The sequence below is a fragment of the Amyelois transitella genome, chromosome 17 (genome assembly GCF_032362555.1).
Source record: "Amyelois transitella isolate CPQ chromosome 17, ilAmyTran1.1, whole genome shotgun sequence".
Lineage (NCBI taxonomy): Eukaryota > Metazoa > Arthropoda > Insecta > Lepidoptera > Pyralidae > Amyelois > Amyelois transitella.
Genome location: NC_083520.1, coordinates 1708180 through 1724134, shown reverse-complemented (window position 1 = coordinate 1724134; position 15955 = coordinate 1708180). Strand labels below are relative to the sequence as shown.

At 37.5% G+C, this 15955-nt stretch overlaps 1 protein-coding gene across 1 annotated transcript; it reads right to left on the bottom strand.

The window, feature by feature from the left end:
• Positions 1–211: 211 nt before the first annotated feature.
• LOC106139245 (lysozyme) lies at positions 212–13846 on the bottom strand. Its single transcript, XM_060948879.1, has 5 exons — positions 13787–13846; positions 10970–11069; positions 3190–3369; positions 2411–2484; positions 212–1707 (listed from the first exon to the last, which is right to left on the bottom strand). Exons 2-5 carry the CDS (start codon positions 11043–11045, stop codon positions 1567–1569), a joined length of 471 nt encoding a protein of 156 aa, XP_060804862.1. The 5' UTR covers positions 11046–11069; positions 13787–13846; the 3' UTR covers positions 212–1566.
• Between the last annotated feature and the right edge of the window lie 2109 nt (positions 13847–15955).

Sequence of the window (15955 nt, the reverse complement as noted above, 5' to 3'; positions counted from 1 at the left end):
CGCCACGAACCTTAACAATGCAATTGCCATATCCTTCTTACATACATTTTTGATTTCACCAAAATTAGACCATCGTTTCGAAATTTATCGCGTTACAAACATACGTTACAAAAAAAATATTTACGTCCCTAGTTGATTGAAAGACAAAAAATATAATAAAGCTGGAAAAGAAAGATCATCAATTTACATTCTTGTTTGTTTGTTTGTAAATTCTTTATTGTACATAACAAATTATAAGTAATACATAAAAATACATTAAAAATAACGATGTACAAGGGCGGACTTATCACTGTGAGGGATTTCTTCTTCTGTGTCTTCTACATTTTGCACTCTTCCTGTGTGCTCGTTAAGTTTGCAACGACGCTGAATATTCATCCGGCGCGACCACTTGACGGCTGGTGCGGAAGTCATAACTTGAATGTACATAATACTAGTTGCTCGCCCTGACTTTATTTGGATACAATGATAAAAAATTGTGCCGTGTGGTTCCCGGCACTAATAGAAAAAATAATAGGACCATCTCTTTCCTATGGGTGTCGTAAAAAGCGACTAAGGGATAGGCTTACAAATTTGGAATTCTTCTTTTAGGCGATGGGCTAACTGTCACTATTTGAATCTGAATTCTATCATTAAGTCAAACAGCTGAACGTGGTCTATCAGTCTTTTCAAGATTGTTGGCTCTGTCTATCCCGCAACGGATATATGTAGATTATATGTAGGTATGTAGGTATATTTAAAATCTTTAGTAAGTAATTAATTAAAATTATTTATTTTTGTTAAATCATACATACATACATACATACATATGATCACGTCTTTATCCCTTACGGGGTAGACAGAGCCAACAGTCTTGAAAAGACTGATAGGCCACGTTCAGCTGTTTGGCTTAATGATAGAATTGAGATTGATTTGTTAAATCATCCACACAGATTTCTATGAATAGTTGTCCAGATTCTAAATTCTCTGGTCTATGTCTTAAAATAGAGTTGTTCCGGTCTGATTCCTTAAATCTAATACCCTAGTGGAACCGTTTTATTTCAATTAATTTTAGATAGATGGATAGATAATTCATTTATTTGATTTGCTACACACAATTTACAATATCATATGGAATAATCCCGCGCCCTCACTGCACGGGACACAGAACGGAATAAAAAATATATCAGAGCCGATCAGAGAATAATAATAATGAAGTGTGTATCCGTTTGGGAGATCTAACCGGAATAACTATTACAAATCAACTCGTTGAACGCAAAATCAACCCAAAATAAAACCCGCCAAACCGCATCCCAAACCTTTTTTTTTTTAAATAAGGACAAATTACACAGATTGAGTTAGCCACGAAGTAAGTTCGAGACTAGTGTTATGAGATACTAACTCAACAATACTATATTTTATATTAAATACTTATATAGATAAACATCCAAGACCCAGGCCAATCAGAAAAAAATCTTTTCTCGTCATGCCCTGGCCGGGATTCGAACCCGGGACCTCCGTTGTCACAGACAAGCGCACTACCGCTGAGCCACAGAGGCCGTCAAAACTATGTTAAAGGTAGCTGTCCAGCTAAAGTCTACATTCACTATAGCGCTGCAGCCATCTTCTCCCGTTGACGGACCGGTTGAGGGGGGAGGTGCAGCCGTAACCCCCATTGCCATTCACCATCATGTAGTCAAAACAATCTGTCACACCGTCGCCGTTGCAATCCTGAAAGGCAAACATACATACATACATAAGTTGCTAGCCCGTCGCCTAATAAAGAATCCCAAGTTTGTAAGCCTATCCTTTAGTCGCCTTTTACGACATCCATGGGAAAGAGATGAAAGGGTCCTATTCTTTTTTTGTATTAGTGCCGGGAACCACACGGCACTGCCTGAAAGGCAAAGCACTCTGTTAACTTAGTATGAATCGGAAGATTAACTGAACGGGTTAGTTCGTCACGTCGAGCAAGTAAACGCGAATTTGTATGTGGTTTGATTAGCGCCATCTAGCGGTAACGTGATGTCACTGATTCGTGATTGATCTAGTAAAACCCGCACTAACCCCTCTGTTATTACGGCGTAAATAGTTAAAACAACGAAGAAATACCTCATTGGAATAAGTCCGCCATTGTGCATTTTTTATTGTTACAAAAAATTTGTTATATATGTACAATAAAGTGTTTACAAACAAACAAACAAATTAACAACGAATTAGATTAAAAAATTATAATATATGTCGCATATTTATCCACACTAACCCTGCCCCCATAGCACGAAAAGCGCGACGCAGCGCGTTTTTATCGCGCGATAAACAATCGCTGTCCCGTTCAACGTCGTAATAAAAAGCGAGACAGCGATAGCTTTTCGCGCGTGTCATTCTACCAGAGCTGTACGAATTGCTACTGACACATACATTTGTATGAAATTACCTTCCCAAATCTTTGTAAATATCCCTCGATGATACTCTTAGCACAGTGGTAACTCCTTGCGCAGTCCTCCCAAGCTGGAATTAAAATGTCACGATTAAACTTAAATCATTCAATCAAGTAAGTACTTTATAATACATCGGCACTTTACTATAGGCTCACATTATCTTTTTTCCTATGTTGATGTCGTAAAGGACGACTAAAGGAATTCATTCATCTCATTCCGCTTACCTATGTCATCTATACTAATATTATAAAGCTGAAGAGTTTGTTTTGTTTGTTTGTTTGTTTGTTTAAACGCGCTAATCTCAGAAACTACTGAACCGATTTGAATAATTCTTTCACTGTTAGATAGTCTATTTATCGAGGAAGGCTATAGGTTACATTTTATCCCGGATTTCCTTTCTTATAAAACCAATCGAATCGAAGGAACAAAAAAAATTGTACAACAGACTTCAAAAAAAACAAAAGCTAAATAAAATGAAAATTGACTAATAATAACTAACCTACACAAATTTCTGGAGCTGGTCCTCGCTAAAATACAAATAATGCCATAATAATTTACATAAAGTCACGCCCATATACCCTTATATGGACATGGATATGTGTATATTTGTATGTATGTGTTTGACCATGATTTCTATTAAGATCGTCTTTCGGGAACACCACGTTACCGGCATCGAAATACCCTGGATATGTTGAAAAATCCACAATACTCTTCAGAGCAGCCATGCGGATTTCATAAAAACAACAAGAATAAAGTTCTAATACACTACACTTACCATGGTTCCTATTAGGATCGTCTTCCGGGAACACCACTTTCCCAGCGTCTACCCAGTAGACCCTGGAGATGTTGAAAGGTCCACAGTACCCCCCTGTGCAGCCATGGCCGACCTCACATTTAGTGGACACATAGCATAGACAGCTGTAGCAGGCATCGTTCAGGTTGGAGATGAACAGACCTAGAATATTATAACAAAAATTTGGTGAAAATTGGGCTTGTCATGTGAAATAATGGAGGAGGAGCGATGATTCGGCTCGACCTCAAGGGAAGATCTTCCGCTAGGCTAGGTGTGATCCCTGGGGAACCGCAGCTCCGAAGTTGTTGTGTCGGAGGTTGTATATAGGTATGCTCCAATCCGTGAAATCTTTGCTTGCGCGATTTAGACTTTTCGCTGTTTTTGTCTGATAGCATTTCGTGATTGGTTGTTTGTCACATGTGGCGTAGAGATGTCGCCAAACTACATAGATACATACAAAAAATCACGCCTCTTTCCCGGAGGGGTAGGCAGAGACTACATCTTTCCACTTGCCACGATCTCTGCATACTTCCTTCGCTTTTTCGGGTACTCTTGACCTGACCCTTTACCAGTCCGTCCTTAATTTGATCAAGATACGTTCGTCTAGGCCTTCCCACTCTATAAATTTAAATTCTCGACCTCGAAGATAGAGCAGTTTTTGTATTCTGCAGAATTTACACCTAAAATACGACTATACGAGTACTTTTGGATTTTTAATTTGAGTATTAATTGCGATTCCTAAACAGATTGTAAGCGAAAAATATTTTGCTCAGTGTTAGGTAACCGACTAAAATCCTTTTCCTTACCTACAACGCCATCTAGTATCGTCCTGTGACATCTACACGTCAAGATTGCAACCCCCTCCCGGGCGGTCGCGCCAAAAAGTAGTCGAAGAAAGATCGAAGTCACGCAATCTCGCGCGCATAACAAAATTAAAAATACTCAAAAATACCCAAAAGTGATTACTGCTGTGTGATAATTATTCAATTCATTCACCTCTAAGACAAGGAACAGTGCCCCGGGGACAGAAGATTAACAGCAAGCCAAATTCACAAAAAATTACCTGTAAGTACCTACCCCTTCCTTTTAGTCGGCATTGTTTCTATTTTGGGTGTTAATTTATATCAACAAGCATTAGTTTACGCAACATAATTTGGTTCTTCGAGCCGTATGTAATTGGCGTTTCAACAGGGTATCAAAATAGATAAATACACTTTATTTCACTTGTTAGCCTACGCCTTGTAGGTACCTACTTACGTTTTATTCAACTCATATTTTGCACAAATATTCATTCAATAGTTCTATTTGTTGCAATATTATAGTTATATACGTAGTAATACATCTATACTTATCTATTTCTATCATATTTAATATCTTTACGACTCAATTTAGTGTATTTTTGTGTTGCGGCACGCGTTATACCTACCTACCATTTTCGTTCGTAATTCAAAATGGCTCCGTTGTCGGAACTTGAAATAAAAATTAATACACTTATTAGTCGAAAAGAACGATATTTTAGGCGTGTTCAACAATATTATGATGTAGCTCAAAGTGTAGAGAACAATAGTTTCGAACTTAGCAAATTGTCCGTGCGGGTCACTGACCTCGAGTCCACGCGTGAGATATTTGAAAAAATTGTCGATGAAATTACCGCGTTGCAATTGAAACGTGACCCGAATTATATTATTTCTGATCAAGAAGTACATGCTTTCGATGATCTTTATTTCGAGATAAAACGAATACTTCAAAAGTTTGATGAATCGTGCTCAAAATCGTCGAAACATAGTGAAATAAAAAACGGATCGGAACGCGGCGCCCAGCCTCGTTTACCTAAAATCGAGTTAGTGCATTTTGATGGAAAATTAGAGAATTGGGTTACATTTCGTGATACATTTTCGAGTTTGATCCATACAAATACTGCGATAGGCGATATCGAAAAATTCTATTATCTATTGTCAGTAGTCAGCGGACCTGCGCTTCAAATCGTTAAAAGTTTGCCTGTATCGAATGATAATTATACCATCGTGTGGACAAGTCTATGTGACAGGTACGAAAACAAACGTGCTATAGCCACGCGTTATTTGGATAAGTTGTTTGCGTTTAAGCCGTTGCCTAATGAGTCTGTAAACGGATTAAATTCATTTTTAGAAACATTTCAGGAGTGTGTTCAGGCCCTTGAATTGTTGAAAATAAATGATTTAGCGGGATTTATTCTATGTTATATCGGACTTCGTAATTTAGACCCGGTTTCTAGACGTGAATTCGAACAAAAAATTGATTCTAAGGAAATACCTATTATTAGAACATTAATCGATTTTGTCAACAATCAAACCCGTATGTTAGAAATGTCAACAAGTACAAGTACCTTTAAGCCCGGTGTTAGTAAGTTGTCTATGTCTTCGTTTTCAAATATATCTAGTGGTAAACCTAACACGAAAAATATCAATACAAAAACGTGTTTGGCTAGTAATGCGGCCACTGTTAAGGCTGAGCCTACAAACAAAGGCTGTTTGTATTGCAATAAACCTTTTCATTCAATTTATAAATGTTACGAATACATTGCGTTGACACCGGTGCAACGAGTAAACAAAATAAAGGAACTCCGCTTGTGCGAGAACTGTCTCCGTCAAGGTCACGCGCTTAGCGAGTGTCCGTCAAAGATAACGTGTACGGTATGCAAAAGTAAACATCATCACACGTTACATGTTGATTCTAAAATGAATTTAGTGAGTACGGATAGTGATCGTTCTTGTTATGATAATGTTAACAATAATCATGGGACTCAAGTTTCATTGACGTGTTCTACTGGGTCCACAGTAATTTTAGGTACTGCGGTTGTTCATGTATCTGATGTTTTAGGCAAATATCAGCCCGTACGTGTAGTGATCGACAGTGGTTCTCAAACCAGTTTTATGACAAATGATTGTGCACAACGTTTAGGACTTTCGCGTCAAAAGTGCAACACTCAGTTGTTGGGTTTAGGAGGAACATCTGTTCGTGATCAAGGTGTGGTTTTATGTCAAATCAAACCAACCATATCCAACAACCCCATTTTCAATATTAAAACGGTAGTAATTCCAAAAATTTCTGGTGATATGCCATCGGTCGATTTGTCGGAAGGATTAAAATTCGAATATAAACATTTGGTGTTAGCTGACCCTACCTTTTATTACCCGAGCCGCATCGATATGCTGCTCGGCAGTGACGTATTTCCATTAATTTATGACGGTGGTAAATATCATCCGTCACGACAGGGATTACCTTTGGCGTTAAGTAGTGTGTTTGGTTACGTGATTACCGGTCAAATGACATTAAATAATAATACTCAAAATGTGTCGACTTGCATGTTTACTAGTTCAGCAGAGGTTCATGACTTAATTCAATCTTTTTGGGAGACTGAAACTTTAGCTTGTGACTTACCTAAAAACCCGGAAGACGTCATATCCGAACATATGTTTGTTAAGGAACATAAACGGGATAGTACCGGTCGATACGTGGTGAGTTACCCGTTTAAACCAAACGCTGATTTAGGTGATTCGAAACAAATTGCATTGAAAAGATATCAAAATTTAGAACGAAAATTATCGCGTTTGCCTCTTTTGCGAGGAGAGTATAAAAAGTTCATGGATGAGTACGTTTCACTCGGTCACATGGTTTGTGTCGGTGACGTCTCACAAGTGGAGTCAGGGTACGTAATCCCTCACCACTGTGTTCACAAGCCTGACAGTAGTAGTACAAAACTTCGTGTAGTTTTTGACGCCTCCTGTCCAACTACAAACGATAAATCTTTAAATTCTGTTTTATACACAGGTCCAAAACTGCAAGCTGACCTTGTGGAATTATTAATTCGTTTTCGATTACGTGAAATTTCATTGTGCGGTGACATTTCAAAGATGTACCGTTGTATATTAATTGATAAATCTCAACGTAAATTTCAGCATATACTGTGGCGTGATTCGCCCAGCGAACCTATAAAGGTGTACGAACTGTGCACAGTGACGTACGGGGTAGTGAGTAGCCCGTTTTTGGCGATCCGTACGTTGCAACAGTTAGCTGCGGACGAAGGCAGTCGCTTTCCCGACGCTGCCCGCGCTCTGCGCGAAGGGTTTTATGTCGACGATTTCCTTTGGTCAGTAGATAATGTAGAAGAAGCATTGAAACTTCAGCAAGAGCTTGTTGAATTACTCAAATTGGGCGGATTTGAATTGCGTAAATGGTCGAGTAATAGCGTTCAGGTACTCAATAAACTGCCTAACGATCAACTCGAGCCCCCGGTTCAATTTGATGATGGTAAAACCTTGTCGATTAAAATCCTTGGTTTACATTGGTTACCGGAAGAAGACGCATTTTCTTTCCGTACTACACCGATGACAACGAATGTCACGAAACGTTCGGTGCTTTCTGAAATAGCTAAGCTATTTGATCCCTTGGGATTCGCTGCGCCATGCACATTCCTTGCTAAGCATTTTATGCAAAAACTATGGTGCGCGAAACTAGGATGGGATGATTCTCTCCCTAAGACTTTACTTGATGAATGGTTAACCTTTTCATCTCAAATACCGTTGTTATCGAAATTGAGACATAATCGGCATCTTTTTATCAAACACCATACGGTAGCTCAAGTAGTAGGTTTTTGTGATGCTTCAGTGGCTGGATTCGCAGCCACCGTGTATATTCGCAGTCAGGATGCACATGGGAATGTGAACGTGAGTTTACTGTTATCTAAATCTAAGGTCTCGCCCTTAAAAACAGTATCAATCCCTCGTCTTGAATTGATAGCTGCTCATTTATTGTCAAAGGTTCTATGCTATGTGGTGGCTATGTTGTCTAAAGACGTGCAGATCGATGAGGTGTTAGCGTTCACCGACAGTTCGGTGGCACTGACGTGGATAAATACGCCTGCATTCAAGTTAAAAACCTTTATTGCTAACAGGGTTACTAAAATTAATGAAAATCCATATGAGCTGCAGTGGTATCACGTCAATGGTACTGATAATCCCGCCGATGTGTGCTCTCGCGGTGCCACCCCGGCGCAATTACTTGAGATCGCGGATCAGTGGCTCCGTGGCCCACACTGGTTGTATGAACCACGACAAACATGGCCGGTGCGGACAATTGATGAGTTTAGAGGTGAACCATTAGAACTCAAACCTGTCAAACATAATTATACATTGCTGAGTGAAGGTTCCAACGTAAAAACGGATTTTTACTCAATAATTCTTAAATTTTCAAATTTTAATCGATTATTGCGTGTATTTGCTTGGTGTCTGAGATTCATAAATAATTCTAGAGTTTCTTCCCTTAATAGATCAAAAGGTGCCTTGCTTACCGCTGAATTAAATCAATCTCATGATAAAGTTATTCAAATAGTTCAACTTAATCATTTTCAACATGACATTGAATCTTTAAAGAAAGGCAATCAATGCTCTCAAAGTCTACGTAAACTCGACCCGTTCATAGATAGCCGTGGTCTCCTCATGGTGGGGGGTAGACTTTCACAAGCAGACTTGCCATTTACTCAACGTCACCCATTGATTTTGCCTAAAAATTCGCACTTTACTAATATTTTGATAGACTATTATCACACTGTCTATTTACATACTGGGCCTAGGTCACTTCAAAATATACTAGCTCAAAGATATTGGATTGTAGCTGCCAGGTGTATAATACGGTCTCGTCTGTCAAGATGTATTAGATGCTTTAAAAATAGGCCCTCTATTAATCAACCTAAGATGGGTTCTTTACCTAAATGCCGTTTACAAGATGTATACCCATTTCACACAGTCGGTGTCGATATGGGAGGTCCATTTTACATTAAAGAGTCAACTCGACGTAACGCAAAAATATCAAAGGCGTATTTATGTCTTTTTGTTTGTTACTCAACGCGAGCAGTACATCTCGAAGTAGTCTCTGCGTTAACTACTGAATGCTTCTTGGCTGCATTCGACCGATTTACGGGTCGACGTGGCCTTCCGCATACGGTCTATTCCGATAACGGTAAAAATTTTGTGGCTGCCGGCAAGCATTTCAATGAATTATTTGACTTCTACAATAAAAATCAACATCAACTAACTGATAAGTTTACGGTCAGGAAGGTAACGTGGAAATATAATCCTCCGGCAGGAAGTCATTTTGGCGGAATGTTTGAAGCCGGAATTAAATCGGCTAAATATCATTTAAAACGCGTACTTGGTACACGTGCTTTGTCGTTCGAAGAACTGTGCACTTTATTTTCTAATATAGAAGCGATTTTAAACTCGCGGCCTCTGTGCAGTTTGTCAAACGATCCCAACGAATTCGACGTCTTGACCCCAGGACATTTTTTAGTTGGTCGTCAATTAGTGTCGACTCCTACTTACGACTCCTCGAATACGTCTCTTAATCGCTTAACGCGATGGCAATGTATTCAGCAGGCCACGCTGCATTTTTGGCGTCGGTGGAAAGGTGAATACCTACATACATTGCAGCAAAGACAAAAATGGCTAGTTGACACACCTAACTTATCCGTAGATGACTTAGTTTTGATCCATAACGACAACATTCCATGCCAACAATGGAGCCTAGGACGTGTCGAAAAAATTCATCCCGGACTTGATGGAAGGGTTCGCGTTGTTACCGTTCGAACGCAAAATTCGCGACTGCAGCGCCCTGTCACTAAATTGAGTCCTCTCCCAAAAGAGCAGGATGAATAGATACATTCTCATTTTCAAATTCATTCAATATACATACATATATATATAGTTAAGTAATAAAGTTAAATAATATTTATAGTTATATATAGTATATTTATATCCACATTTATACAGTCCACTTAAAATATTCTATATCTAGATAATACCTATTTTATCTCGAACAGGTACACTGATCTCGTAAGTTCTCGTATTGTACTCAAAACATTATTTATTCTGTGTTTATCCATTTTGAAATCAATGTTGATTTCGGTGGGGGGAAATGTTAGGTAACCGACTAAAATCCTTTTCCTTACCTACAACGCCATCTAGTATCGTCCTGTGACATCTACACGTCAAGATTGCAACCCCCTCCCGGGCGGTCGCGCCAAAAAGTAGTCGAAGAAAGATCGAAGTCACGCAATCTCGCGCGCATAACAAAATTAAAAATACTCAAAAATACCCAAAAGTGATTACTGCTGTGTGATAATTATTCAATTCATTCACCTCTAAGACAAGGAACAGTGCCCCGGGGACAGAAGATTAACAGCAAGCCAAATTCACAAAAAATTACCTGTAAGTACCTACCCCTTCCTTTTAGTCGGCATTGTTTCTATTTTGGGTGTTAATTTATATCAACAAGCATTAGTTTACGCAACACTCAGTCCAAAATCATCATTCAATCATCAAAGTACCTACCCATAACAAAACAATATGAAACTCATTTAAATCTCAATTTAGCTGAATGTGGCCTTTCAATCTTACATACATACATATAATCACGTCCATATCCCTTGCGGGGTGGACAGAGCCAACAATCTTAAAAAGACTGATAGGCCACTTTTAACTGTTAAGCTCAATGATAGAATTGAGATTCAAATAGTGACAGGTTGCTAGTCTGTCGCCTAAAAGAAGGATCCCAAGTTTATAAGCCCTTAGTCGCCTTATACGACATACATGGGACAAGAGATGGAGTGATCCTATTCTTTCTTTTCTAATGGTGCCGGAAACCACACGGCCTTTCAATCTTTGTGAGTTAGCTCTGTCTACTCCGTAAAGGATAAATAGTAATTATATGTTTGTATGAAGCTCACCCGTCGACCCTGTAGCCCAGAGCATAGCAGCTGCCACGCAACAAACAGGCAAGGCGATGTTCCACATCATCACCATATTGCCAACTTGTGATAGTGATCACTGGAAATTACAAAAATAAGTTATCTAACTAAATTTTAATGAAACTGTTTATGTGAAATTTGTACGTATATGAGTGAAAACTTAAACTTCTTCAAGCTTATTTATAACTAGTTGTGCCCGCGACTACGTCCGCGTGGAATAGTTATTTTGGGCATCACTGAAGCCCTCAGAATAAATAATTTTCACCGTTTTTTTTTTCAATTTTCCGTTTTTTCTTTGCTCCTTACAGTTGCAGCGTGATGTTATATAGCCTTCCCCGACAAATGGTCTATTCAACACAAAGATAATTTTTCAATTCAAACCAGTAGTTCCTGAGATTAGCGCGTTCAAACAAACAAACTCTTCAGCTTTATAATATTAGTATAGATTAAGATTCTGGAGAAAAACGTAGGGTTCCTCCTTTTTATTCCTGAAACACCTACAGTTCCCGTGGAATTTGCGAAGAACCTGTATTAATTTTTTTTATTAATTTATTCATTTATTTACGTACACAAAATTATAAACTTACATGAGCGTTTAATACAGTAATTGTAGTACAAAGGTGCTACTTATTTCAATAGAAATCTTTTCGGCGTGATTTTATGTATGTATGTATGTAGAAATCTTTTCCAGTAGAGATGAATATTATAGCGGTAAGGCGTAAATGATCTTTTGTACTCGTAAGTGGCTCTAAATTCGGGCGGGCGAAGCTGATTAAAGCTAGTTATCACAAGTGTAGCTGGTGCTAAATTCGGGCAATTGTTACAAATATGAACCAACGTTTATTACATGAAAGAATAGGATCACTCCATCTCTTTCCCATGCATGTCGTAAAAGGCGACTAAGGGATAGGTTTACAAACTTGGGATTCTCTTTTAGGCGATGGGCTAGCAACCTGTCACTATTAGAATCTCAGTTCTATCATTAAGCCAAATAGCTGAACGTGGCCATTCGGTCTTTTTAAGACTGTTGGCTCTGTTTACCCCGCAAGGGATATAGACGTGACCATATGTATGTTTATTAGTTGCACGTAAAACCGCGGGAAGTGAACGAGTTTGACTTTGAGAAGGTTAACATCAAGTTTTTCCGGAAAACATATTTATAAATGCACACTTGATAGAACCAGTTGTATATTATGTAGATAGGTACCTACTTGTGCTACAATTTGATATGTAATACATTTGTAAATAATTATGTACGACTTATTTATGATATCTTTGTATAGTGTACGCATAAAAAGAAATGCTCACTTTAATATTTTTTACGAGGCCGAAGGAGTCTTTGTTTATTAAGATATACGCAACTACCATGGGCGTCGTAAAAGGCGACTAAGGGAAAGGCTTATAAACTTGTGATTCTTCTTGTAGTTGATGAGCTTGTCACTATTTGAATTTCAATTAAGTATATCATTAAGCCATACAGCTGAACATGATCTTCCAGTCTTTTCAAGACTTTAGACAGGATTATATGTACATAGGCAACAATAATTAAAACATAAGAAAAACATAATGTAAAGAGGCAGATTTTCATTCAAAAATGTGTGCGTATCTAAGTACACCGAAAAATTTTAACAAAAAACACACTTATTTTGTAAAAGCAATAAAGTTTGGTTTTAATTTCACCATTTTTTTAACACTTTTTTAAGTGATATATTTCTCTATTTCATTAAAAGTCATTGATATACAACGATTTGAGTGACCTGCATCATTTAGTTCGATAGATATTTTTCTGAGGTAGTTTCTTAGTCAACAAGTCCATTTAGTAAGTAGAAGTATACTTATTCAATATGCGCTCATGAATACTTCCTAAGTTTGTAACATACATTAAGTACCTATATCCACTTTATAGCCATCATTATTGTAATTGACTTAATGTACCTACTTATTACGATTATTTTCGCGATAGCCTTTATTAAAGTCTCAAAATTATTGGATTTTTAATTTAAATAACCTACTTAAAAAACTAGTTTACAAATTTATAAAATAAAGGTGCATAAGGAAAACATTATGCAAATTTGAAATTTGAATACCTTTGGGTACCTACAAGATTTTAAGTTTATTAAAATCGTTTTTTAATAGCAATGTTAAATTATTATACAATACATAAATTATCTTTATATCCATAAAAAATACATATATAGTAGAAAAATATATTACGAATATGTTGAGCAAAGGCGGACTAATCGCTAAACACCCTCTTCCAGCCAACCTAATATACCAATATCAATAATAATATATGTATATAAATAATAATAAATATACCAATTATTACATCATATCTTTATCCTTATTGTTCTAGGATTCCTCTTGTAGGCGATGAGCTAGCAACCTGTCACTATTTGAATCTCAGCAATACAGCCGAAAGTGGCCTTTCAGTTCTTCAAGAGTATTTGCTCTGTCTTCCAAGCAAGGGATATAGACGAGACTACATGTATGGATGCATATCTTTATCCCTTACGAAATTTTACAATACTCAAATCTTGATTATTTTAAATGGTTTGACATTGATAGCTATCAATTGTCTATGATTAGCTTATCGAGGAAGGCTTTAGGCTATATAACATCACGCTGCAGCTATAAGGTGCAAAGAAATAATGGAAAATGTGAAAAGAAACGGGGAAAATTATTCATCCTTGAGGGCTTCAATGATGCCCATAATAACTATTCCACGCGGGCACAGCTAGTTTATTTATAATCAGAAGTTAATTAAATTAATTAATATTAATTATTTATAATTACCTTGAACTTAACAGTCCACTAACCACTTCACTTTCGATGACAACTCACACCTACAACATGTCAGCGCAGAATTAAAACTGTTTATGTACAAAGCTTGTGAGGCATCGTGTTCATGTGGCGGTGAGGTCTAATTTGTAGGCTATTTTGGTGAATGTCTAGTTCAGATTATTTTATTATGACATACTTTAGTCACATCTATGTCCATCGCGAGGTAAACAGAGCCGTAAGTCTCGAAAAAATTGTAATATATCTGATGGAATTGAGATTCAAATAATGACTCTTTGCTAGTCAATCACACACAAAAAGAATCCTAAGTTTATAAGCTTATCCCTTAGTCACCTATTACAATATCCATGGAAAAGATATAAGAGTCAGTTTATCCTAAAGTCCTGGAAACCAGACGGCATGGTTATTATAACATCGACAAGATATTGACTTAATAATGTATGATGTGATGTTTCGGATTGACTGAATTGTATTGCTGCATTAGTAATTTAACCAAACAATTAACACGCGAACATTATCATAATTATTTTATTTTGTATTTGGTATATTGGTATAAATATATTTTTTTAGTTTCTTATTGACTGTTAGGTTATGCTTCTAGCATAAAGTACGCCAACCGTGCTATACATTTGTATTTAGTACAATAAAGTTTAAAAAAGTAAACATTAATTAATGTTTAAGTATGTTTTTTTATGTTAGAGAAAAAAATCATGCTTGAGGCATTAGTTAACCGCAATATTTCCTCATATGCGCTTGCGCACCGCGACACTTATATCAGGTTTTATAGCGCAGATACTGGCATTAATGAGACCAGTACAGCCTTGACAGTGACCAGGGGTCATTCCTCGGGAGCGACCGCGTCTGATGAAACCTGTTGGTCATAATAGGTCCAACCCCCCGCAAGACAAGAATTATATGAATTTGAATTTGTAAAGTGGGAAGGCCTAGAGGAACGTATCTTGATAAAATTAAGGACATCCTGGTAAAGGGTCAGGTCAAGAGTACCCGAAACCGTCGAGCTTGCATGAAGAGAGTTATGAATGTGGATGAAGCGAAAGGAGTATGCAGGGATCGTGGCAAGTGGAATGATTTAGTCTCTGCCTGCCCCTACGGGAAAGAGACGATATTATATGTATGTAAGTAGAGTAGACGTCCATCTATTCCATCATTTAGCCATCTCAATTCTATCATTAAACGTAACAGCTGACCGTGGCCTGTCAGTGTTTCAAGACCGATGGCTCTGTCTACCCCGCAAGGTATATGGGCATGATTATTTATATATTTATTTAAACGTCATTGCAAAAAAATACAAATGTATAGCACAATTAGCGGACTTAGTGCTAGAAGCATTAAATCCGCTAATTGTGTGTAATCGAATTATATTAGTGCCCGCGACTCCGTCCGCGTGGAATAGTTATTTTGGGCATCATTCCTCAAGGTTGTATAATTTTCTCCGTTTTTTCACATTTTCCATTATTTCTTCGCTTTTAATCGTTGCAGCGTTTTATAAAGCCTAAAGCCATCCTCAATAAATGGTCTACTCAACACAAAAAAAAAATTCAATTCGAACCAGTAGTTCCTGAGATTAACGCGTTCAAACAAACAAACAAACTCTTCAGCTTTATATTATTAAGTAGTATAGATAAAACTCCATTCTGATCGGCACAATTAGTTCTACTTGTACGAGTACTCTCTCTCTCTCATCTCTGCGTGTTCCCTCCCGGCTGCACCCTCCACAGAAGTTTTTCGGAGCCCGGGGTCCGCCTTCCGAATTTTCTCTCTCCACTTGGTCCGATTTTCAGTCCATTGGCTCGCATATCATCTTTTGCGACGTGAAGCCATGATCTTTAATACTACTTTACTTACTTTAAATTTATTTTTAATGTGCAATAAAGAGTTTACAAACAAAAAAACAAATTACTTACTTGTATATTAATTGTATATTAGTAGGTAGTAGGGCGATTGAGGAAACATGTATTTAAAATAACTTGTTGAGGTACATCCTGCTCGAATAGTTGTTTTAAGTAGCGAATCACATCTCATTTCATTGCGGAATAGAAGAGTTCTATTAATTTTAAATTAAAGTGTTAGAAGATTTTTAATCCCTACGAATATTTTAAATGCGAAATTTACTCTGTCTGTCTGTTACGCTTTCACACTTGA